We start from the raw sequence: 23,295 nt of genomic DNA on the forward strand, positions 1-23,295 counted from the left end.
AACAGCGACCGAGACAACAGAAAACAGGGTTCACGTGAGCTACATACAATCATCCTCTTGTAAAGGGAAATCCGGTACAACTGATACTTCTTGGGATCATCTGCATACAACTCCTCATAAAACTGCAAAAATAGGGACAGGATTGGTTTCCTCCCTCCCTCTGAGACACTGAAACTTCAGTGAGCACTGTACAGATTAAATCAGAATACAAAGAGATCAGAATCTCCTGCTTTTAGGTATCTAGGCCTTAGTTGTGCTCATGCCAGCACCTTTCAGAGAGAAGCTGATGGAGGTGAGTTGCAGAACAGTCAGGTCTTTTAAAAATGGGCCATACTAGGACTGTGAAAGCATGGAATACAGCCTTTGTGAGAACAGGGACAGGACATTTCTTATGCTAATCAAGATGGGACTGCAATGAACACTACAATTCTAACATGGCATCAGGAAAGCTGCAAATTGTTTCCACTCCAGGGCTCAGAGTGGAACTGAAACATACACTTGGCTTGGAGTGGACTTGCAATACTCAAACATCTGACGTGAAATACTGAGGAACGAGTCTGTATTTAACAAACAAAATTACATTCTGTGTATTTGAAAGCAAAGAACTCCTCTGGGATATAATTACATGACTGTGTGTTGTCTTGGGAACACAATGTGATGAGTAGGTCTCTGGGGGGAAAAATGGCTAAAAATTGTAACATATGACACAGCAGCAGGAGGGAGCTGCTGAGACTAACATTCACCATCTACCTTTGTGAGAGACTCTGGCTGCTGAGGTAACTTACACTTTAGCCAGTTCTCCAACATGGATCAGCTGAATTATCTGATACTTTGCTCAAAATCTTTGGTATTAAGACAAGACCCCAACAGTGATAACTGCTGTCATGTACATTAGCAGGGAACACTACACCTTGGCTTGTTTGGAGGAAGCAATGACACTTGCAGCCAGGATTTTTCTGGCTGAAGTAGCTTGCTTCCCTTCACCAATAACAAGCCAAACATATGCCAACACAGGTCTCTTTGGAAGATGTCCCCACAAATGAAGTAGCCCACATAGGATGATCATACTCCTTTGTGGAAGAAGGCAGAGAGTTTTGCCCAATCCTTCCTTCACACAAAAAGGATGGAATACCAGCTACTGGCTAAGTGACTCCTAGCCAAGTTTCTTTTTATGGGACTATTTCTTTTTTCAAAACATATTGAATGCTGGAGCTCGTAAAATGGTGGATTATCTGTGTAGCTTCAGGCAGGGAAGAGAGAAATTGAAAGAAATTACATTAAATAATTAAAGAATTACATCTGAGTTTTTCAATGAAATAAACAAACTAACATATTTCAGGAGAAACACCTCTCCCTGGCATTATTAGTTTTTATGACTTCTCTGGATATCAACATTCTATTTAGCCATGACTGAAGTCACCAGTTGGAAGCTGGGATCCACAAGCTTCTTCCAATGCCCCAAACTTCAAACCAATCTCCCGAAACATTATTACTTCAAGAGCTGATCTCCCATTAGCTTACACTCAAGAAAACCACCACCCTTGTGCAATTTTCTTGCAGGAAGCTGCCATGTGAAGGATGATAAGGTGCCAGGGGTGTGTCAGGAGTGTCAGTGCCCCTGCCTGCTCCTGCAGCCCCGTTCCCTTACCAGGTTCTCGTTGGTGAGCCGGGTGATCTCGTGCTGCAGGCTGGCCTCGATGCGCGCCTCGGGCGGCAGCTGCAGGTTCTGGGCCAGCAGCTGCTGCTGCCTGTTGTTCTCCTCCTTCAGGCTCTGGATCTCACCCCGCAGAGACTCCAGCTCGTTCTCGTGGCTCTTCCTCTGAGACTGAAGCTGAGACTCCAGCAGCCTGAGGAGGGTGAGCAACAGTCTGTGTGAGCAACTCAAAGTTACATGCCCGGCTCTCAGAGGGAGTGTAAAGCTTTAGCTGCTGCTCAGGAACAATTAGCCATGGCTTGCAAAGGAAAATGAAAAAGGCAGAGTACTCTTTAAACCCTTTAGTATGCCTTCTAATTAAATTAAGCTGGCAAGATCAAAAAGTGAAGAGAGAGAAGCTAATTGTGACACTGCTCTGCGTTTCCTTCGATTGAACACGGACTGTACAGGGTGCCACTGTGGCAATAAGTGTGAAGCTGAGTCTTCTCAGATTGACTGAAGGGGTGTTAAAGAGGTTTTACCTCTAAACAAATCAAATCATCCTAGATGAAGATGACACTATGTTCATTTAAGTTAGCACCTTGCAATATTACCAACGGAAAATATTTTTAGTTAACTTTTTCAGCCAGAAACCATTTAATTGCAAATGCTCGTGGATAATCTTTATGTTTGCATTAAACCCAACATTTTTCAGAGGGTTGTCCTTAATGCACAGAAGGTCAACAACAGAATCAGACTCAGGACTGAAATCCAGGAGCTTTATTCCTCACCACTAACTCATTGTTTCCCCTTGGGCACATCACATCTCAAGTTTTTCTCACTGTGAAGTGGGGATAACACGTACCAGCCTCCTGCCAGGCAGGGCTGGGGATCCACTCCTGCTTGCAAGGCACTGTCCAAGGGCTCTGACTCAATGTTGTACATGCACAGGAAATGACAATACTAGTGACTACCAGTGTTCAATTAGACAATATTTCAGGGTTTAAATATGCATAAGGCAGGAACACTTATTAGTAACTAGACCGGTGAAGCACACAAGGGCAAACAGTCATTCACCTGCAATGCTCTGCCATTTAATATAAAGCTTCTTGTCTCTACAGTGCCAGGACAAGAGGCAAGAGGCACAGAGCAAACCAAGCCCATCCTGTCTGCAGAACACTTGCTCTAGGTTAGATCTTCACAAGGTTATACAACAATGTTAGGGGCAGAATGTGTTAGCACCAGAAAAGGAAAGACTTTAGTTATAGCAGTCATGGCAAACCACCACTTTCTGTAGTCACTGCTACACTGAAGCACCCCAGCAGGGCTGCGCAGTCACTCAGCTGTCAGGGCAGGACTAGGGAGCGTTTTGGAAGTCAGGGACACTGATGAGCACACAGAGCCAGAGCACCCCATGACCAGCACAGCCCTTGCAGAGACCACAGTGGTCCCACTGGGGCTCCAACACCACCATGAGGAACTAAAGATTACTTCTCTTTCGTGGTTGTTTTGTGACTTACATTTTGAATTTGGCATGGAGAGACAGAGGAGAAGAATGTTTAATTTACTGACCTTGAGACACAAGGAGAGTAAGACCCATTTCAGTTTGAAACTTAAGAGCCCACTGAAGCTACTTAAACAATAGTTTAATAATTACTAAAATGATTGTACTTCTTTAGGCTGAAAAACTGTAAGGAACATCAATTTTGAAACCTGGTGTAAAGGCACACAAATAGCATGTATAAGTATGGTGTAAAGGCATACATGGCTACAAATACTTTCCAACTATGGAGCTTCTGGTATTTTACAGTTTACTTTTGTGCAAATACTCTTATATATTATGTGTTGGCTGTTGTGCCATCTTAAACTTTTTAAATTATAAAACCTGACAAGTAGAAAATCTTGGGGACTAGGTTTGAAGAAACTCCTTAATTTCTATCATTTGTGTGGAATTTTTTCCTAGCTGTTAAAGCAATAGAAGTACTGTAGCTAAAGCAAACCCATAGCAAGGGGCACAGTTAGCTAGAAAAGAAGATGCAAATGAAGGAAAAAAAAAACATTCTGAGAAGTCTGGTAACCTGTTGGCTTGTTTTAACCCTTCATAAGCCAGCCAAAGTTCTCCGTCCTCATTCAGCATATGATAGTCCTGGGGAGATTGCCTTTCAAGAAACGTGTTTAAAAAAATACAAGAGATATATGTGATGGTGATGAGGTGACACGGCAAGGACATTACACACTATTTATTACAGTTACCATAAAAGAGAAACAAAAAATGCTCTAAAATTAGCAAATTACTTTTCTTGTTTATGTGCTTTTCTTCTTCATGATGCAATTCAGCTCTCAGTGACAGCCCAGCTGGTTACAGCATTCTGTGCTGTTACAATAAACACATTGCCACAGACCATTGTGACCACTGAGCTTTAGAGGGTGACAAACCAGCCTGGGGAATGGCACCATGTCAGGCCATGCAGCAATTAGAGGCTAAGATGGAAATCCAGAAAGCTTGATTTTACATTTCCCCATTATTTCCAAATCCTTTCAAATACTGCACACAACAATTTTACTAATGAAATCAAATTACAACCCCAGCTATGAGTGTTCTGTAGACACACATGGATGAACTGACTGAACACAATATACACAGTGTGTCACAGCAGTCCCCAAGTGATCACAAAATAAAGAAAGAACTTGTACCTGTTCGTTTCCTTCAGTCCAATATATGCCTGTGCTATTTCTCCTTTGTCTTTCATCTTCTGCACATCCTCCAAGAGGATTGTGGCATCAGTCATTGTATGCTGGAAAAAAAAAAATTCCAGTAAATTTAAGAACACAAGTGCTCCTTGAATCCATGTTTTCTTCATGTGGAACACTAATCCTTGAGTAGCCACATTAAATAAGTGTGGGTACCTGAGCAAGAGGTTGGTCCATAATTTCTATGTCCATTTGGTTTATCTTTTAAAATAAATGCATACAATATGGTCAACTGTTGGTCTGTCTAGTAAGTGGGTACATCTGTTAATCTCTTTCTATTTGTTCATCACATAAAAGGAACAAAATAAATTTCACAGAATGTTGAATTTGCATTTTATTCAAATTACCAGGAACAGCTGCTAATACTAAAACTGAAGCAGCATAGTTTTGCCAGCTTAATTCTATTAACATTTCTTAAACATAGCATTACATGGAATCTTTCAAAGCTCAAAAATAAGAACTATTTCTCACTCATGCATTTTAAATACTCTGTCAAAGCAGAAAAGAATTGTCAAGAGCTTTAGATTTTCTAATTTAGAGAGCATCATAGTACCATTTTGTTTCCATTTTGGATGTTTATTATGGCACTTTTGCTTTTTCTTCAGTAAAACTTGAAATACTTAATAGATGTTTACAGTCACCTTGGCCAGTCTGATCTGAGTCATTGCCATGGAGTACCACAGGACTTCAATGAACATAAGAGATGGAATTCTGACTGTCTGACTTTCAAAACAAGCAGATGCTGTTTTCATGAGCACAATTTTGAAAAGTATTTACAGTAACAGCTTTGTGGATTAATGATGGAGTCTAGATCTCTATGTCTAGTATGATTTGTGTTATGCAATATGAAAAACAATATAATATGTAAGCTCCTCAAAGAATTATTCCCAACATCTTTATGAGACCTTTGAGGTCTTTCTACTATTAATTTACTCCAGAGTAAAACTGCTGTATCTCACCTGCCAATCTATCAAGCTTTAGCAGTCTGAACATCTATAATTTAGTGTCAGTTCAGTTTCTTATACTCTTACACATATACAACTTCATTTTCTAATCAAACACTCAGCATTTCCCATCCAGTATCCAGAGATGACAATGTGAGCCCACAATGTTTGTTGCTTGCTGAGGACAGCAAACACTCCAAAGTAAGGTCCTTCTTCATACCATAGACATTTAATTTGTTGTGAAATATAAGAGCTTTGCAAGTTAACAGAGGCCTGGTTCCCAGATCACAGTCCTTACCCCTCACACATATTCAGCAAGAAACATGATGGAGCTGACCAGACCAATTCCTACATCCTTCCTTTCATATTCAGGTTGTCATAAACCAACTGCTAAATCTGCTTGTTTTGAATTAACTTGTTTCCCTGTTTGGCAAAGCATGAAGATGGGGATACAGAGGTCACAGAATTAATGGAAAAGTCATTCAATAATTTCAAGGTAAAATGCAAGAACACGTAGGTTACTTAAGAGGCAGGGAAATGACAGCTCAATATTGTTGAGGGTTATTTTAGCATTTCGAAATTCTGGTTTGTAACTGTAGAAGAAAATGTGTACCTTATCCTCCTGGCAATCAAATTGGTAGGCAAGAAAGAAGAGAAACAAAACATTAAAAAAATCTGTCTGTGCTGCAGCTGCCCAACCTAAAAAGCAGAAGCTATCTGCAAACTGGCTGCTGGCCATCCCACAGGTCACCTTCCTATTTCCCTCATACTCACAGCCCCTGTAAAATCAACCCTTGCATCCCACCACTGCTGAGAACGTTATTGAAAGATTTACTAAGTATTTCTTTACAATGTTCTAAATACGACAGGAAAATGTGTTCTGTTTTCTTTGCAGTCAATCATTTAAAACAAGACTTACACATCATCTTCATGCACCACAGACTCCAAGCTTACTTAGGACAAATATAGACATAACAGCAAAGGAAAGATGACATATCTGTTCATTCCTTGCTGCAGTTATGAAACACAGGATAGCTCAGTTCAGTGGAAATTACTAGTTCCTTGATTTACATGATATCTTTTCAGGTTGAATGATTCTTATTTGCAAAGCTATTACTTCCCTAACTATGTCATCAGAGCTTTTTAAAAGATGTGCATTTCAGCCGTTGTTATCTACTCTTTTTTAAATAAAAGCACGTAGCACCTATCAAGCAATAATATGGAATTTACACATCTTCAGAGGTCATCTTTACAAAATGTTACTGACTTGCAATCATACAAATGTAGAACAAACTGTTCCTTTTGCTCAACTATTAATTTAAAGGAATTCCCTGAGAATTCCTTTCAACTTTCCAGTCCAAAGGCACTAGAGAAATTATACAGCCCTCAATGAGAATTATTTGTGCACTGTTAAAGGCGTCTGAGGAGATCAGACCTTTGGTACAGCCTGTACATGTTCACATGAGAGCTGGTAGAGCAACCCCAGACTGATTGATTAATACAAGCTCCTAATTCAGACTGCTGTGATTTGTGCACTAATAACGGACCAACAGATCACACTTAAAAAGGTTTTCCAACCCAGACTACTTTCTTCTGCCACTTCAAACAGGCTGTTAATAAATAAAGCACGTTAATGATGCAGGGTAACTCTCCTATCTGCTGAGTGTGACTTACCTTGGGCTGAATTGCCTCTTTCTGGCTCACAAGCTGCGACCTCAGGATGAGAACTTCTTCCTTGCGTACTTCCAGCTCCTCACTGACCGAGGTCAGCTGGTCCAGGAGGACTCTGTATGCTGGGGCACCAGGAGCAGTCACCTCTGGAGCTCGTGTCTCTGTCAGGGCCTTCTGCAGCTCATTCAACTCGTTCTTCAGTTTCTTATTCTCAGATTCAAGCTCTTGACGCTGTAAGAAACAAGGACAGTTCTGTCACCCAGCAGCACTGCAACATATCTGTAACCCACAGGTACAAAACCGTGGACAGAAATGGTAAAAATTATGTGCAGCTGCAAGAAATCAATCAATCTCCCCTGTATCCCTGGCCCCTTGACTGTGGCCAATAGTGGCTGGGAGGATTTCACTAACAGGACTAACCTTTTGTCTGAAATGCAAAACCAGAGACTCAGAGTCTCTGTGGTCCAGGTGACCCCGAGGTGTTGGGAAGTTTCTTTTTCCCAGCCCTGGGATCGAAGGAGGAGTCAGGATTCCTTGGCTCTGGTTTTCAAGGTTCTTTAGTCTCTGTTATCTAGAACATTCTTTCTCTGATCTGCTGAGGTCTGTCTAGCAAGTTGGTTTGTGGCACACTGACTGCGCTTGGGGCGGTGTTATCTTTTTATACTACAAACTACGTGTACTATATTTACAATAATTTTCCAATACCTATCACCTATGTTAGACAGTGAGTTTCTACTCTAAACCAATTCAAAAGTGCCACCATCACACAGAAGATGGAGGCTAGGAAGAAGAAAGAAGAAGGACAAGGCACGCCCAAATTCCTCCATCTTCGCTTCTGAACCCCCATTCTAAAAACCCCAAATTTTCCTTTTTCACCCTGTGACAAACTAACTATCATTCTACTTAAACTCTCATGGCTTGTAAATCTTCACATAAAGTTGGTAATTTTCTCCATGGGTTAAAAGCAAAGGCACAGGTGTCTTTGGCTTCGTGCCAGGGGCTCGAGCCCTCCAGGGCAGCCAGAGGGATGTCCTGGGTTCCCACACCAGAGCACACTCACATGAATCAGACAGATTTGATGGCAAACAGAATTGCCAAGCTTTTTTTCCTCTTATTCTCCTCTTAAGGGAAAAAAAAAGATCACAACAAATAGTAGTCAGCAGGCTAAGAAAATTCTGCATCACTATTAGGAAATATTTTTAGTTTTAGTGGTCTAAGGCAGTAATTTAAAGAATTATTTTGAAAAAGAAACTGACATTTATCACTGTATTTTTGCTCAAATTAACTTGCAAGCTGTACTAAGTCTTTTAGCAGAGAACTCCCCCTGGCTTAGGGAATCTTTTTGTTTTGCACCCCAGCCACACATTCTACACCTCAAAAAGAGCAGTCCTACAATGAAATGACTGCTGGGGAATATTTGTTCTAATTTCTCCAGCTACTATTTGGAAACAGGAGGGCTGATGTAATTTTCTATGCCAGCATATACTATTGGTGGCAAGAGTCCTACTAGAAAAAAGCCAGAAACCTCCATTTTAGAATTACCTTGAGTGACTCATACTCCAACTCTGCACCTCTTATGGGAGGCCTTTCTTCCTCCTATGAATGAATACAAACAAGTGTGAAAACTAAAAATCCTTCACTGAGGTAGGAAAACAAAAGAGAACTCTATTTTCCTTTAAAACAGTACAACATTCTGGTACAGCTAACTGCTGTAGTTTGAATATTGGCATTGTCTCCTTTACTTCTGTGTTTATGACACTTAATTGGTTAATATTAATAAAATCACATACTGTCACTGGCAACAAAACAAAACAGGATGAACCCCAGCATGCTAAAGAAATTCACTGGTAGAAATGAAACAGGAAACAATTGCCAAAACTGATTTCATAAATTTTCTAAGAACTTCTAAGAGACCAAATCAGGAGAATTTACACTACAATCAGCTAAGGTGTCTAAGCCCAGTGCATTGAACAATTCCCCATTCTCCCCATCATTAAAGTCAATTTCCTTATGGCTATTCCTTAATAAAAACAGCCTTTCAGCCTTTTTTTTTTTAAGCAAAGTCCCAAGCACTTTTTGTTTTGTCTTCCATGAAAGGATCTCAAGGACCTTGGAAAACAAAACAACCAGTCCCTAGAACTAAGCACCGGTATGAAACTCGTCATCAAACAAAGCAAGTGCTAGAGGAAGATAAAGATTTAGAGAAAGCCAGTCAGCATTCACAGAGCTACTGATTCACAAGAAGGGACACTGTGGTGTCAGCATTTGATCAGCTGCAAGGAGCCCACCTTAGCTTTAGCGCGGAGAGCCTGCTCCTCCTTTCTGTCCAGTTCATCCTGCAGGGACTGCTTTTCCTGCTCCAGTTCTGAAACCCGTTTCTGCAGCTTGAGGAACAGAGACATGTCCAGCGCTGCTTTTTTCTCACTAGGCTCCTGCTTCAGAAACAACAGAGGCAAGTCAAGAACTACTCCCCTTGCACAGCACAAGGAAGCACAACAGTGAGTAAAGATGGGAAACAGACTGGGAAAGAGAGGAACACAGATGTTACTTGATTCTGAGCATTGACTATCTAAAATATTTCATCTGCTATCAAATACTATTTTAAAAAAGGATTTACTAGTAGAAGATGTTTCTAAGCCTAAAGCCTAGCAAAAGAAAGCACTAGGCACTACCTAGCAGACAGGAGGTCTATAACCAAGCATACCTTATAGTCTTACTTGTTTGAAGGGGGGAAAGTAGAAAAAAGAAAAAGTTTATGGTTAGACTCACCTGGAAACAACTCTAAATAATGGCTTTTTTGTGTGTTGGTTTAGTTTTCAATGATTTCTTTAGCAAGTTTTTCAGCTAAAGAGAAATCTCCCTGGCAATTTGAAGGTTAATTTAGCGGGATGTGACACAAAAAATTGGTAACAGGAAACATATTTTATGCCTTTTTGCTTTTATTGTGCTAATTATACAGCCTGTTCTGAGCCTAATTCATCAGCTTCTTCACTATTCTCTGGGCAAGGATCAGTGTTTGCAATCTGAAGGTGCATTAGAAATTGTCCATCAGCCTTTTTGTACTTTATGTACTGAGAAGATCAAAGTATTTACCGTGAATTGTACCATAAAATTTTAAAGCCTATAAAAGGAACTAGCAAATTAATATAAATGACTGTAGCAGACAAGCAAGCACAGCCATTTCCACCTCATCTCCTTTTAGTGTTGAGGGGAAGAGTCATAAACCACACCAACAGCTCAGGCAAATGGAAAGAGACTTTTGAATTTTCTGGCTTTACTTGTTTGCCTTGAGGTGGGCCTGATTTTTTAATGTGGTTTCGTATAATTAATCTATATTGTTAGTTTAGAGTTGGAACTGGAGAATGCTGAGGGGTTAAACAAAAGAGTGCTGCATTTGTTCACACTCTTGTGTGAGTTCATTTCCTCATTCATATTCTAAAACCCAAAGCTGGCTCTGGAACAGCAATTCAGCAAATCTATCAGCCAAAGGAAAAGCTGGCATTTGGCTCATATGTGACATCCCATCACATGTAGTTGCACTGTCCTCCTCCTGATTACCCTTGAATGTAGGAGCATCATCCTGAAACCATTATGCAAGGTGAGAAACATAAGTGGGAGGGCAAATGATGACAGAGTGCACAGAGAGGCTGTGCCAGCCCCAGTGCGTCAGGATATCTGCATCCAGAGCAGAAAATCGTTCTCTGTGGGGGCTTTCCAAAGCAGCTCTGACAGCCTGTCAAAAGCTGCCCTGCAGATCCCTAGCCCAGGCAGAGGGCACCCAGGGTGTGCTCTGTGTTTGCAGCCCCACTGTGATGGGATGGAAGAGGGAGTTATCTTGGAAACTATTAGCAATGTCTTGGAGTTGCACCACAAATTATTTATGGTTATTATTCATTAGCTGAATCAAGTCATCTTTCTGGACATTTTTGAACGTCTTCCTGATCATTTTTCCAAACACTCTGGGATTTGTATTGCTGCATACGCAAAGCAAACTCCCATTCTGTGAGTTTGATTCCTCTCTGTGTAATACAGAAAACCTGATCCAACATGAGTTTCTCATGCCCAACAGGAAGCTCACTCCATGTAGCTACTAAGGATGCAGCTTGCCATTTCAAATCATTGACTATACAGTAGGCAGGCTCCTCAGGAAGTCTCACTGGTTCTCTGAATTCCTACTTTGGCCTGAATAAGTGACTGCGCTTACCAACACTGACAACCAAATGTTTCACAGATGTAAATCAGCTGGATCACCACGTACCTACTTTGTGCTTATTGTAATACAAGAAAAATTCAAAGCATACTTTGACAGTGTTTTTACACAGAATCATAACTAAGGAATAAGTGTTCTCTAAAAGGACACAAAGTTGGATTAAAGCTTTAGATATCTCAGTATAAGGATATGGTGTTCAGAAGCACTTATGGAAAAAGAAAAGAAAGGAATGAATTCAACCATGTACCAGTGAAAAGTTGTGGGGGATTTTCAACATTACCTCCATCCTGAGTGGTAAATCTTCTGCCTCTGTGATCTCAGAGCTGAAAGTGTATTCAGATTCATTGCTACTGTGAGTTGAATCCGTTCTTTTGTGCCCAGGCTTGGGGATGCTCTGAAGTGCAAGTGGAACAAATCAGTACCAGTACATGGCTTTCCCTGCCACTGTCTCTTCACAACCTTTAGTTCAGACTAGAATATTTGGTGTTATTTTCTTATTAATTTTGATAACTGAGACGTATTTTTTACTCTGGTCTCTCCAAAGACTTAAAGCCTGTGAGATACAGTTAGCACTCAGCTCCATGGAGACAGGTCAGATCCTATACCACCAAGGAGTGCTGCAGAAAGCAGAACCAAACAAGGATGCAACACTTTGTGGGAAAGAAACAGATTACAGGAAGCACAGGTAGCAACTTTTTTAACTTCCTAGACATTCTATTGAGGAATACTTTATATTTCTGCCACATAAACATTCCTAGGACTACTTAAAATTTATCACTGGATGAAGATGGCTCAAACAACCCCAGCAGATGTGAATAACTTGAGGGCAAAATAAGGGTGGACAGCACAAGTAATAGCACCAGGAAAGTCACAGCAGAAATTTAGCCTTCTTCACAGATGTGACAATTTTTTTTTAATCAACAACAAATTTTAAATGTACTTGTTTTGGCTGAACTAATCAAAATAAACAGGACTTAAAAGGACAAATTCTCCTTTCAAGTACAGGTCAACACATCAGCTGACAACACCAACTTATCCCACTAGTGTCACAGACATATTTTCTGAAAAATCCTTTCACTAGGATTTTTCTCCTGAGAAGCCTCAGAAAAGAGATGTAAACAATAACTGATGGCTGTGGAATGTGGTCTGGGGATGGTTTACCAACAGGTGCATCTTTGATTGGTCTCTTGTGGCTGTTTTTAACTAATGACCAATTCGCAGGTCCAGCTGTGTCAAGGCTGTGAACAGTCACAAGACTATTCATTCCTTTCTTTGCTAGCCTTCTAATGTCTCTTTGATCCTTCTTTAGTGGAGTTTTAGTATATAATTTTCTTTTAATATATGTCATAAAAATAATAAATCAGCCTTCTGACACATGGAGTCAAGATCCTCATCTCTTCCATTGCTGGGGTTGCCTGCAAATCCCACACCCTAGAGTCTGCCTGCACACAGGTGTGAACAGCCGTGGAGGCACTCACCACCATGAGGTTCATCTCGTCCTTGAGGTCGTCGTAGCGCTCCTCCAGGCGGCTGAACTCATTGAGCAGGTTCTGGTACCGCAGCCGCTCGTCGTTCAGATCCAGCTCCAGCTGCTTCGTCTCCTCCACCAGCTTCTTCTCCATCGACTCTGCCACACACAGAGGGATCCCAAGTGAGAATTCCAGCCCTTCCCACCATGCAGGGCACCCAGGCAGGAGGTACAGGCCTGTGTCTGCACCAGAGGCACAGCCTGCCATTGGAAGCTGCTGTTTGTGCTTCTCTGGGCAAACATTCAGCCAAAAATATGAAGGGCCAAAGCATTATTGTGGCAAGCACAGAAGTGCTCACTCAGCCAAGTTAGTTATTCTGCTAATATAGTCTGTAGATGATTCCAGAAGGAAGGAAGAAGGAGCACTAGCTCATTGCTGTGCTATGTTAAAGCAAAATGTGAGGTGCTTTACACCTCAAGCGTCCTGATCCTCCTCATCACAGCTCCCTTCATCACAGCCCTCACATCTAGAGTTAAGCTTTCCTGGCTGCTGCCTACACAGTCACAGCAGCCAGAAAAGTCACAGTGGATAAACTGAATTAAATATCAGAGCTGCCTTTTAAAAATTGAAGTGCTTTGGAACAGTCAGCCCCCCTAAAAAAGGCCCCGAACCCTTAGGATTTTGTGGAAATTTAAATGGTAAAGAATTCTGATGTTTGCAAGTTCTTAAAAAAAAGAAATGAACACACAAAAAGGAATGTAAACTAAGGTAAATTAACCCAATCCATGCAGTAGAGTGTTACTTTACCAGGTAGCATGAAGCAGAGAACCTGAATAAGAGAACAGAGCCAACCTGTTATTTCCCTGGCCTGGTCGTGGATGCGGCGGTTCAGCTCCTCCTTTTCTGTTTTCAGTAATGAGTTCTGCTCTTTCAGCTCTGACACCAGCTACAGAGATAATACAATATTTGACTCAGAACGCAGTTCATCTTTCATCAGTAGCTCTAACAACAATGGCATCTTTGCTGTAACGAAAGTTCAAATACTTAAACTGTTCTTCACAAAGTGGAACTGGTGAACTAACTTGTATCTTCATTTCCAAATCACATTTCTTAAATATGTACCACTGATGACACCCCAGTATGTTCTGAACGCCATTTCTGCTCAGATGCTAAAACGGCCCTGAAGCACTAACAGTGCCATGTATTTTTCAGTAAAGTCCTAAAGATGTAAATGGCTCATTAAACAGAAATATTCATAAAATAGTAACACATTTGGTAGTTCTATGGTAAATTCCATTGCATTGGGTAACAACAAAATTTACCAACTTGCCTGTGCCCCAAAGCTCTGTCACTTAACCTGTGTTCAGGTTTGCCAGGTACTCATTTGTCTCTGATTATGGTTACCATGCATTCACTTTGCCTTATCTATTAATATTTTCTCTTATGCTTATCTGATATTGAAACTTGTCACTGCAGCAACACATCATGATGGATTGGCTCTTCCAATACTCAAACTTGCACCACTATCAGCAAGTACTCCTGACAGAAATCAGCCTGTTTGATATGCTTGTGATTAGCAAAGAAAAGGGGTAAGCTGAAACCTGTTGAACTAGACTGTGCACAAGTGTTGAAGAGGCTGGCTGTCTACATTAGACAGGATATAGCAGCACCTTTGAATACTGAATGTGGGACAGATTTCTGCTATCTATGTTGTAGATAGAATGATACCTGCCTCTCTAGGCAGGTAAAATGAATGAATTCACTACCTCTAAGTCAGAAAGCTCAAGGATTTGGCTTTGCAAATTCTTTCAGTATCAAAATCTGAATAGATTGGATACATATATTTACATACAATACATGGATTTAGATGGATTTAGCATATATCTCTACCACAGGTGTAGCCATTTAGACACCAAGCCTATTTAGGATTGTACAGCTATAAAAACACAATAAAAAAACTAGCCACACAAGTGAGAAAATCAAGCCTGGGCAAGACCTGAGTGGGCACTGCAAATCCTCTCATGCATCTGGGACCCCATACATGCCTGCTCAGTCTCATGTTTGTATTTGTCTGCGCGCTCCTCAATGCTCTTCTTCTCGGCCTGCGTGTGGTGCAGCTCCGTGCGGAGCTTGGCGATCTCCTCCTGCAGGCTGAGCACGCGGCTCGTGGCGCTCCGGGCCTCCTCCTCGCTCAGCCGCAGCCTCTCCACGTCCCCGCGCAGCTTCTCCGTCTCCGTCGTGTACGTCACCTCCAGGGCGGTCATCTTCTCCAGCAGGGATTTGTACTCTTTGTTCTGTGCAAAACACCACGCAGGCAGAGCAGCTGTTAGAGAGGTTCTGGTTCGAGGGAGCCTTTTCCTTCCCTACACAATACACCCGGACGTGGGAGCACAGGAGCAGCTTCCCCATTTCAAAAAGGTTTTGCAGAATTGCTTAACGAGGTGACAGAGCAGTCCAGTCTCTAAGCCTGCACATCCTAAACTAAAATCAGATGGAGAGCCCACATACAGACAGGATCACCCCACCTCCCCCCAACACAGAGCAACTGACGTGCTTCAAACGCAGCACTGGCGTTAAGCGAGTGGGAGTTTTTCTCAGTTCTGCTGAGAGGAACAAGTGGATGTTTGACTGCTCCAGTTCTGCTGTGGCCTCCCCTTCTCTCCTCTCCTATCACTATTCTTCATCAGAAAAGAGAACTGAGCCCTTACAATGAAAATTCAGGGCACTCTGTGAATGCCCACAGCACTGAGAAGGCTAACCACAACTCTGACAGGTGTTCCCAGAGGCTGTGAGCTTTTACCTGCTCATCGATTTTCCTCTGCAGCTGCATGATCTTGTTCTCCAGGCCAATGTGGAGCTTCTTGTAGCGCTCCACGGAGCGGGCCTCTATCTTGAGCTTCTTGAGCTCCCTCTTGGCCATCATGCGGCGGTAGCAGCACTGCAGGTAGACGATGGCGCGCAGCGTGCGGCCGTAGCGCCGCCGCGCCAGCCAGCCCCGCACGTGCTTCTGGATGACCACGGACTTGTGCTCCCGCAGCATCTGCGGGGGAAAACACATGGGAAACATGGGGTGAGAGCTGCAAACTGCACCTGTGCAGTATGTGCAGTACACAGAGCCCCCTCTAACGATGGACACTGACACACCTTCGCCTGCAAAGACAAACTTCTGGGGAAGAGCAGCGAGAAATGGAGTCACTTCAAATTAAAAATAAAAGAAGAGGGAAAGAAGATTGGAACAAGGACAACAACAAGGAGTAAAAAGAACAGGAACCCTTTTCTTTTCAAAACATGACAAAAGAGAACTGGAGGCACATGGAACGACTGGAAGAACATGAGAAAAACATGACAAAAAGAACTGGAGGCACATGGAAGTACCAGGCATTCCTTTGTGCTGAGGTCAGAGCTCAGCTAATTGCAAAAGTATATAGTACCTGTTGGCAAGATTACAAACACAATATTTTTTTTAAACTGCATCTTTATCTTGAAACACTTTAGAATCGTTGACATATGCTGCATAGAGTTCATCAATACAAAGTTTAAAACTACCACATTTGATATGCAATGCATTCAGTCCTGCATTTCCCAGAAGAAATTGTAGCAGCTGGTAAGAAGTCAGAAGCTTTTGGTTTGTTTGTGTTATTTTGTTTTGGGGGTTTTTTGTTCCCTTTTTTGACATATCTTAGGCTTGCCAGCCTGGAAAAAATGTCATCTATTCTAATAAGAAATTTATAGCGTAGTAATTTGAATTTATTTTATGGCAGAAATTTCAACCATAGTTTTGAGGTGTAAAAAAAAAAAATCCATATTATTTAAAAAAAATAAATCTGTAACATAAACCAGTCATGTGTGTTAGCCAGAGAGTTCAGCTTAGAAGAGTCTACCACTTGATTTTGGATCCTTCACCCACTAATTCAATCACAGATTGCCCTGGTCTGGAACTCCGGAATTCAAAGAAATTACATGAGATATGCATGGAGAGCCTGCCCAAATCCACAAGGCTTCCAGTACCCTGAGAGCTTTAGAGTTCACTTAATAAAGCTTCTGCAAATAAAACAGTTTATTCTAAAGAACAAAATTATTTAGGGTTTCATGTTAATGCTCAGAATTGATAGTTTAAATATCATAGGCAGTTCACATTCTTACACTGATTTACCACAAAGCTGATAAGAAACTAGTCAGGTAACAGTAATTTTATTTTCTTTCAGATTGCTTAACAAATGAACTGAAATGTGTTAGAAGAATTACAGTTCCAGATCAATAAATTTAAAATTCACTGGCAAAGTGGCAAGACTATAATACATAGGAACTTTCTCCCTTAGCATTTATTTCTGAATTAAAAATGAGACTGGAAATCCCAGCACTCAGTTGCTCAGCACACCATGGTAAGGAAGCAGCTCTCTGAAAAGCACAGCAAGGTCAAAAGCCAAAGTCCTCCTGACTGCATGTCATGCAGTTGGCATTCCTGCCTCCTCCTTACACACTTTCTGGAACACTCCTTCAGGTTCCCAGCAGGTGCCTGAACACCAGAATACAACTAGCTTTCAACAATGTTCACCTCCTAAGTTTGAAAGCAACAATTTTCACCTGGAGTTTGAAAGCAACAAGCCCTGTAAAATACCTCCATGGTGCGGGGATGGTCCTCATCCGCCAGGGAATTCTTGCATCCATGCACTCCAGGGAGGAAACAAGCCACTCCAAAGTACAGTGAGAGTATCAGCAAAGTTACTTCATCTACCAGCTATATCCCAGGAAAGCTTGTGTCAAAGCTAAGGAGGAACTAGACTCCTTGTCCAGCTGAGAAGCACACTGCTATGTCTCAGGCAGGAGCTTTCCCCAGGATGTGTGAAACAGATGATTCAACCATATTAAATTCCTTGTTCTGCCCACGTGACTCAAGACATGCCCTCTCTTCCTACAACAACAACAGGTGCCTTTCACAATCCTAGGGATCAGCACGTGTCCCACACATTACTGCAGCCAGGGCCCAGGGCTCACAGGGCAACCTTTCAGTTTCACTCTTCTGCAATCATCAACTCCACAACAACTGTGTTTACCTTCCCACGGCACCCAGAGCCTGTGCTTCCCTCTCTGGCCATCCTGCACCTCAGCCTGGGTAAGATCCCACCTTGGGAGGACAGGACAAACACAGCACACCGCAGGGGCACTGTCAGGCTGTCATGTTTTACTGCAGAGAACAATTCACAGCTCGAGGGGGATGCTCCTGACAGGCAGGTCTGACCACCCCTTCCAGGGACTCCTCCAGAAACCTGCCATCTCCATTAGGAGGGAATATAACAGGTTTATTAAACTGTGCTGCAAGACAGATGGGCTGTGTGTTACTCATGTGACTAACAAGGCATAGGGAAACAACTCCCATCCTCCTGAAGATTTCAGGCCACCTACTGCTGTGACCCAGGTGCCACTTTATCTGTCAGACCACTGCTAAAAACACATCTTGCTTAACATCACAAATATAGTCTGTAATAACAAGAATGCTAAGAGTTCCAACAAAAAGGAAATTGGGTATCCACATAAAAGAACAGCCAAGTCAACCACAAGGGTCTTACTACTAAGAAATTCTTATCAAGGTTTATTTTTCTTTTAACATTGTGGTTAGTTTATGTTAGAATGCTACACATGTGACTGTGTAGCAAGTTTAATACAAATGAAAAGTATTAAGAATCTTCAAATATAAAAGAGAAAATTATGGTATATAAGCATCAGATGGCTTTTGGCTGCACACCTTTAACATTTACATGCTTGGGAAAACAAATCCCTTGGCTACTTTTTCAGTGAAATACAGGCTGACTTTTGAGCCTGGTTAAAACTGTTCTTGTAGATAAAAGTGCTATGAAACATGTCAGCACTTTGCAGTTTGAATCATAATTCTGTTTCCAGCCCTGCAACCATAAAAACCAAATTCTAATTTCTCAATTGAATAATTTATTATCAAGCATATTCAGGAAAATATTACCAATATTGCTAGGATGGGGTTATATCAATTTATCCCCACATCAAAACCAACATACATTAAAAAACTAAAACAAAACCACTCCACTCATGGATAACTTTCAATATCCAATTTTTGTGGGAATCTCTTTGCTAACATAATTCCATAAGCCATTTCAGAATCACTGAAACTAGGGAGGGGAAAGGACCAGTAGTGAGTGCATCACATGTATACTGATGTAAGCAATTCTGATTTGGACTGAGACAGATTCAGGCAAGGCCATTTTCAGTATTTATTTTAAGTGCCTCAGCATTCTATATAACAAGTGAAAAAGTCAGAAATGCTGTAAATTCTCCACTGGCTGCACTGAAAGTGTAAGTACATCTGTATTAGATGACAATGAGAATATGTCTACAATGACAAGTTGATGGCAGTATTAGATATTTCAAATTTCCAGGTGCTGTCCCTTAATCCATGCTCTGTTATTTTGTCTGTGCATCACACAAAACCTGCCAGCATCCACACAAAACATTTCAGATTCCCAAGATGACAGCACAGAGAAGCTTTGTCCTGAAAGTGTGTGGAAATAAAGGTAGAGTGAAGAAGTGCATTGTGATTTCTTACCATCTGGTACTTGTTTCTGACCATGTAGCCTCTCAGGAGGGCCTGGAGAGCAATAGTGGCATCTCGCATGCACTGGTATCTCTTGCGGACCACGTACATGCGCTGGAACTTCTGGATGGTGATGGCAGCTCGTGTTCTCCTCAGGAACTTGGCATAGCTGGGGAAAAGATCACAAACAGCACCTGTAATTATGTGATTGAATGCTTGGGGGTTTTTAACAGCCTGTATATTTAGTTTCTTCTTAGTGTTGTCAGTGACACAGTACATTTACTTGCTGTGTACAACAGAATGACAAATTAACAGAAACCTTGCAACGCTTTACAGGGAAATGTTTTCACTTCCCCTAAGAACTCTACTAAACAACTGACAAGGTAAACTCAGCTTAATTTCTCATCTCCTCTTCTCCAACTTTAAAGCTGTTTTCACTATGTCATCTTCCAGATCTACTCTCCCAACCTCCACTACTAGAAAATGTTTGCTTGTTCTTGGCTATTGCAGTAAGACAATTACAGAGCATCATGACATATGCCTCTTTCTGAATGTTGGTTATTACAGCCTTCATCACCACCCTGTCTTTGAACAATTCCGCTTGTACTCCTGCCCTTCTCTCTGGCCCCATGGCCATCCCTCAGAAGTCAGTCCAAACAAGTCACTGACTGATGAATGTCCCTTTACAGCTGCACCCTGGGTGAGGAATGGCTTCTCCAGCAGGACAGACCCAGCTGGGAGGGCACACGGAAACTGGGCAATAAGGACTCAGACAGTCCTGCTTTACCTCACCTGCAACATATCTCCTTAGTACTACTTATTCTGCATCACAGAGCCAGGGTGCTACTGTCCTCTCAGAAAGGTAAAAACCAGTCAGGACAGACACACTCATTATACTCAATTTCCTCCATTGCCCTGGAAATTTATTTCCTCTCAGGCAGCACAGGACGGCAAGAACAGATGCATCACATTTAAATGCCCTGCTTACAGGGCTCTGGACTGGTGCTGGTGTGGCACTTGCCCTGAGCAGTGCTTACCATCGTGCCTGGTACCCTCTGATGTGTCTCTGGATGGTGATGGCAGCCTTCCTCATCCGCATGTACTTCTTCCTCATCAGCCAGCCCCGGATCGTCTTTTGGATGCGGATACAGGCAGCTCTCAACTTATCTGCCCTTATTTTTTCCAGGTAGGCTACTTGACCAGCCCGGAAAAATATTTTTGTCTTCCCAAACTGGTACTTATCCTTGTCCTATTTTCAAAGGTAAAAAGAGGATAAAGTTACAGCATTAAGTGTTAGTGCATAAAAAAAGGCATGAAGGGCTAAATGAAAGCACAGTTAGTAAAGAGGCAAAATTATCTGTGTAGTATTTTGGGTAATCTGAGACTTAAATTAAGTAGTGGAGAAGGGTATTTTCTCTGTATGATTCTGTTAAAAATTAATATAATAAGGCCACAAGCATGGCCCAAAGGGGCAATGTGAGATTTTTGCTTAGATGATAATGCCATAAAGATAATAACATGGAACACTACAGGAGGTGACAAAGGGGCCCAGAGGATGAAAGCAATACAGGCAGTGCACATGTACAATTTTCTGTTTAAATTGTAGCTGACCCCTCTGAAAGGTCCATCCTCAACCACATTACACAGTGCAAACAAGGCAGCTGGGGCTTCAGACATATACAAATCACTCATCGTATCAGGACTAGGGCAGAACAAAGCATGCTGCTGCTCAAACACATCTGAAATTTCAGAACTGAACCAGAAAGAGAATAATATTTTATGTCTATTGGGTGTAGTACTCCTTTGAGGGAAAAACAGAATATACAAAGGCACACTGAAAAAAAAATTATTTTAATTTTGTTGGCTGTTTGATTCTAAGTTGAAAGGAACAGCAGTCAAAGAGCTGTAGGATACATTTGTGGTTTAGTATCTTGTAAAGGTACTAAAATAGTGTGGCTATGAGGGAGTCAGTGACACTGTCTCTATTCCTGCAGATTGCAAGTGCTCTCAGCACCAAGTCCAGTACCTGAATCAGCTTCTCCAGGACATTTTTACACGTCTGCTTTCGGTCACCAAGGACATCCCTCTGCTTCATCAGAACCCGGTAACGGCTGAAGAACTCCTGGTACGTCCACCTGTCCGAAAGCAGAGCACCAGTGCCAACAATGAACATCACCCTAAAAAGAACTGCAGCAGGAAGCAAGGCAGAGAGAGCAGACACACCTGGAGGGGAAGCCAGCAGCACTGATCCGGATGGTCTCCAGCACACCACAGGCTCTCAGCTGCTGCACCGCCCGCTTCTCATCAAACCTAGGGAGGAACACAAGGTGAGCTTGTGGGATGGGCTGGGCTTGCATTGTCTGGGGGTCCTGGTTGTGCGCACACCCAGGAGAGAAGTGGCACAGTGAGGAGCAGGGGGGGTTGTAAGGTGCTCCTGAAACTCAGGGGTGACAGAGGACAGCCTGAGCCCACTGGCACTTCCTGCTGGCCAGCACAAGAGGTACAGGAGCCTTGGTGTGCCTGGGCTTTGAGAAAAAATCTAAGCAAGTTCATATATGGGAAAAAAAAAAGGCTTTGGAATCTGAAAAAGCAAATTCCAGCTCAAGGAGTGCAAACCCCAGTTACATTTGAAATTGCTAGCAATGAAAATGTTGGAACTTTTTTCTTATGTATCACCATAAACAAAAAAATGGCATCAGGAAGCATTTCTCCCTCTATTCATCCCCAAACATCTCCTGCTGTAATATACACACACAGTGAATCCATAACCAGAGAAAGGAGACACAGCTCTTCACTCCTGAGTGAGCAAGGTTCAGCAGAGCCTTGATCCTCACTGGCCTCGGGCAATCCCTCCCAACAGGGGCTCCCCAAACCCCACAGGAACTGCATCTTACGTGAATGGGAACTTGAAGTCGTTTGGCTTAATGCAGCGCACATAGTGTGGGGTTGTAGCATTCAGGGTTTCCATCAGCAGATGAAGAGAGTTTCGAAACTTTTTGAAAAAGAAAATGAAAAAAAAAAGTCAGGGAATAGCCTCAACAAGCTCAGTCATTTTTCAGATAACCTCAGAAAACAGACCAGATTTGCATACTTGTAATTTAATTATGGCAAAGATATTTTATGTTTGGCCACTGATGACTGGAATCAAGTTTTCTGGGGATTGAACCCCACTTTGGATTTGAATCAGACAAAGTGGCACATGATCCAAAAAACCCAGTTTAAGATTTTCTAAAATTCTCAGCATCCACGTTAAATTTGTTTTGAAAAGCATCAGTTTGGGGTTTGGCATCATAATAAAAAATGGATAAAAAATAATTTAAAAAAATTAATAAAAATAATAAAAATAAATCCCTCACAGTGCATTGGTAATTGAGGACTATTTGCACCTAGCTGTAAGTCACAATAAGCTGGACCTCTCTCAAAATCACAAGGGATCCCACAAGCCACCAGTACACTTTGAGACATATGAGACAGGAGGTGATGGGAGACATTTTCTAACAGAGCTGCATCTTCAAACTCACCTGGTGTCCCACAGTTTTCTTGTGCTCCTTGCTGGCTTGGCCTGGCCTGGCCTTGGCAGGTTTGACAGGCATTCGAGTCAGAGGCACGCGCCCTGAAGGGGCTGCTGAAGTGGGGCTGAGCACCTTCTCCTCATCCTGGAACAACTCTGGCAGCAGCTTAAACTGGTGCAACAGCATAAAAAACACACACAGGGTAAGAACCCAGCAAGCAATTGTACCTGTTTATGCTTAAGGTTAAATTCCAGGCTCGGCTTTTGTAAGAACTGCATTTTTGGTGAACTTCACAGGGGACAAATGCAAAAAGCAGACATGCTAAATGGTATAGTGAGTGGGCCATGATTTAACACCAAAACTTTTGTGGGTTTGATCAGTGAGTCTCCTTCTCAAGATAAAATTCTGATTTTTTTTTCATATAGCCAACAACAGCCATGTGAAACTGTTAGATACCAACAGCAGTTTCCTAAGTACCAGCTGCAATTATAAACAGCTGCTTTGATCTAAGAAGGAAATGACAGGGTCCTCCCATATTCCAAT

General features: G+C 42.0%; 1 protein-coding gene across 1 annotated transcript in view; it reads right to left on the reverse strand.

Annotated features, from left to right (window-relative positions):
* Nucleotides 1–23,295, reverse strand: part of MYO5A (myosin VA) — a 98,127-nt gene that overhangs the window by 13,376 nt on the left and 61,456 nt on the right. The window contains exons 15-33 of the mRNA XM_054273122.1: nt 22,762–22,923; nt 22,135–22,232; nt 21,464–21,550; nt 21,267–21,375; nt 20,278–20,489; nt 19,253–19,409; nt 15,479–15,718; nt 14,724–14,972; nt 13,531–13,624; nt 12,688–12,836; nt 11,490–11,603; nt 9,288–9,431; nt 8,542–8,595; nt 7,003–7,230; nt 5,942–5,950; nt 4,328–4,428; nt 3,712–3,792; nt 1,649–1,847; nt 48–122 (exon numbers count right to left, since the gene is read on the reverse strand). Coding sequence (XP_054129097.1) covers nt 48–122; nt 1,649–1,847; nt 3,712–3,792; nt 4,328–4,428; nt 5,942–5,950; nt 7,003–7,230; nt 8,542–8,595; nt 9,288–9,431; nt 11,490–11,603; nt 12,688–12,836; nt 13,531–13,624; nt 14,724–14,972; nt 15,479–15,718; nt 19,253–19,409; nt 20,278–20,489; nt 21,267–21,375; nt 21,464–21,550; nt 22,135–22,232; nt 22,762–22,923 — 2,562 coding nt within the window. The remainder of the gene's footprint in view (nt 1–47; nt 123–1,648; nt 1,848–3,711; nt 3,793–4,327; nt 4,429–5,941; nt 5,951–7,002; nt 7,231–8,541; nt 8,596–9,287; nt 9,432–11,489; nt 11,604–12,687; nt 12,837–13,530; nt 13,625–14,723; nt 14,973–15,478; nt 15,719–19,252; nt 19,410–20,277; nt 20,490–21,266; nt 21,376–21,463; nt 21,551–22,134; nt 22,233–22,761; nt 22,924–23,295) is intronic.

Source organism: Melozone crissalis, unplaced genomic scaffold, assembly GCF_028551555.1.
Source record: "Melozone crissalis strain CALT ecotype California unplaced genomic scaffold, PUWL_Pcris_2 ptg000014l_1, whole genome shotgun sequence".
NCBI lineage: Eukaryota > Metazoa > Chordata > Aves > Passeriformes > Passerellidae > Melozone > Melozone crissalis.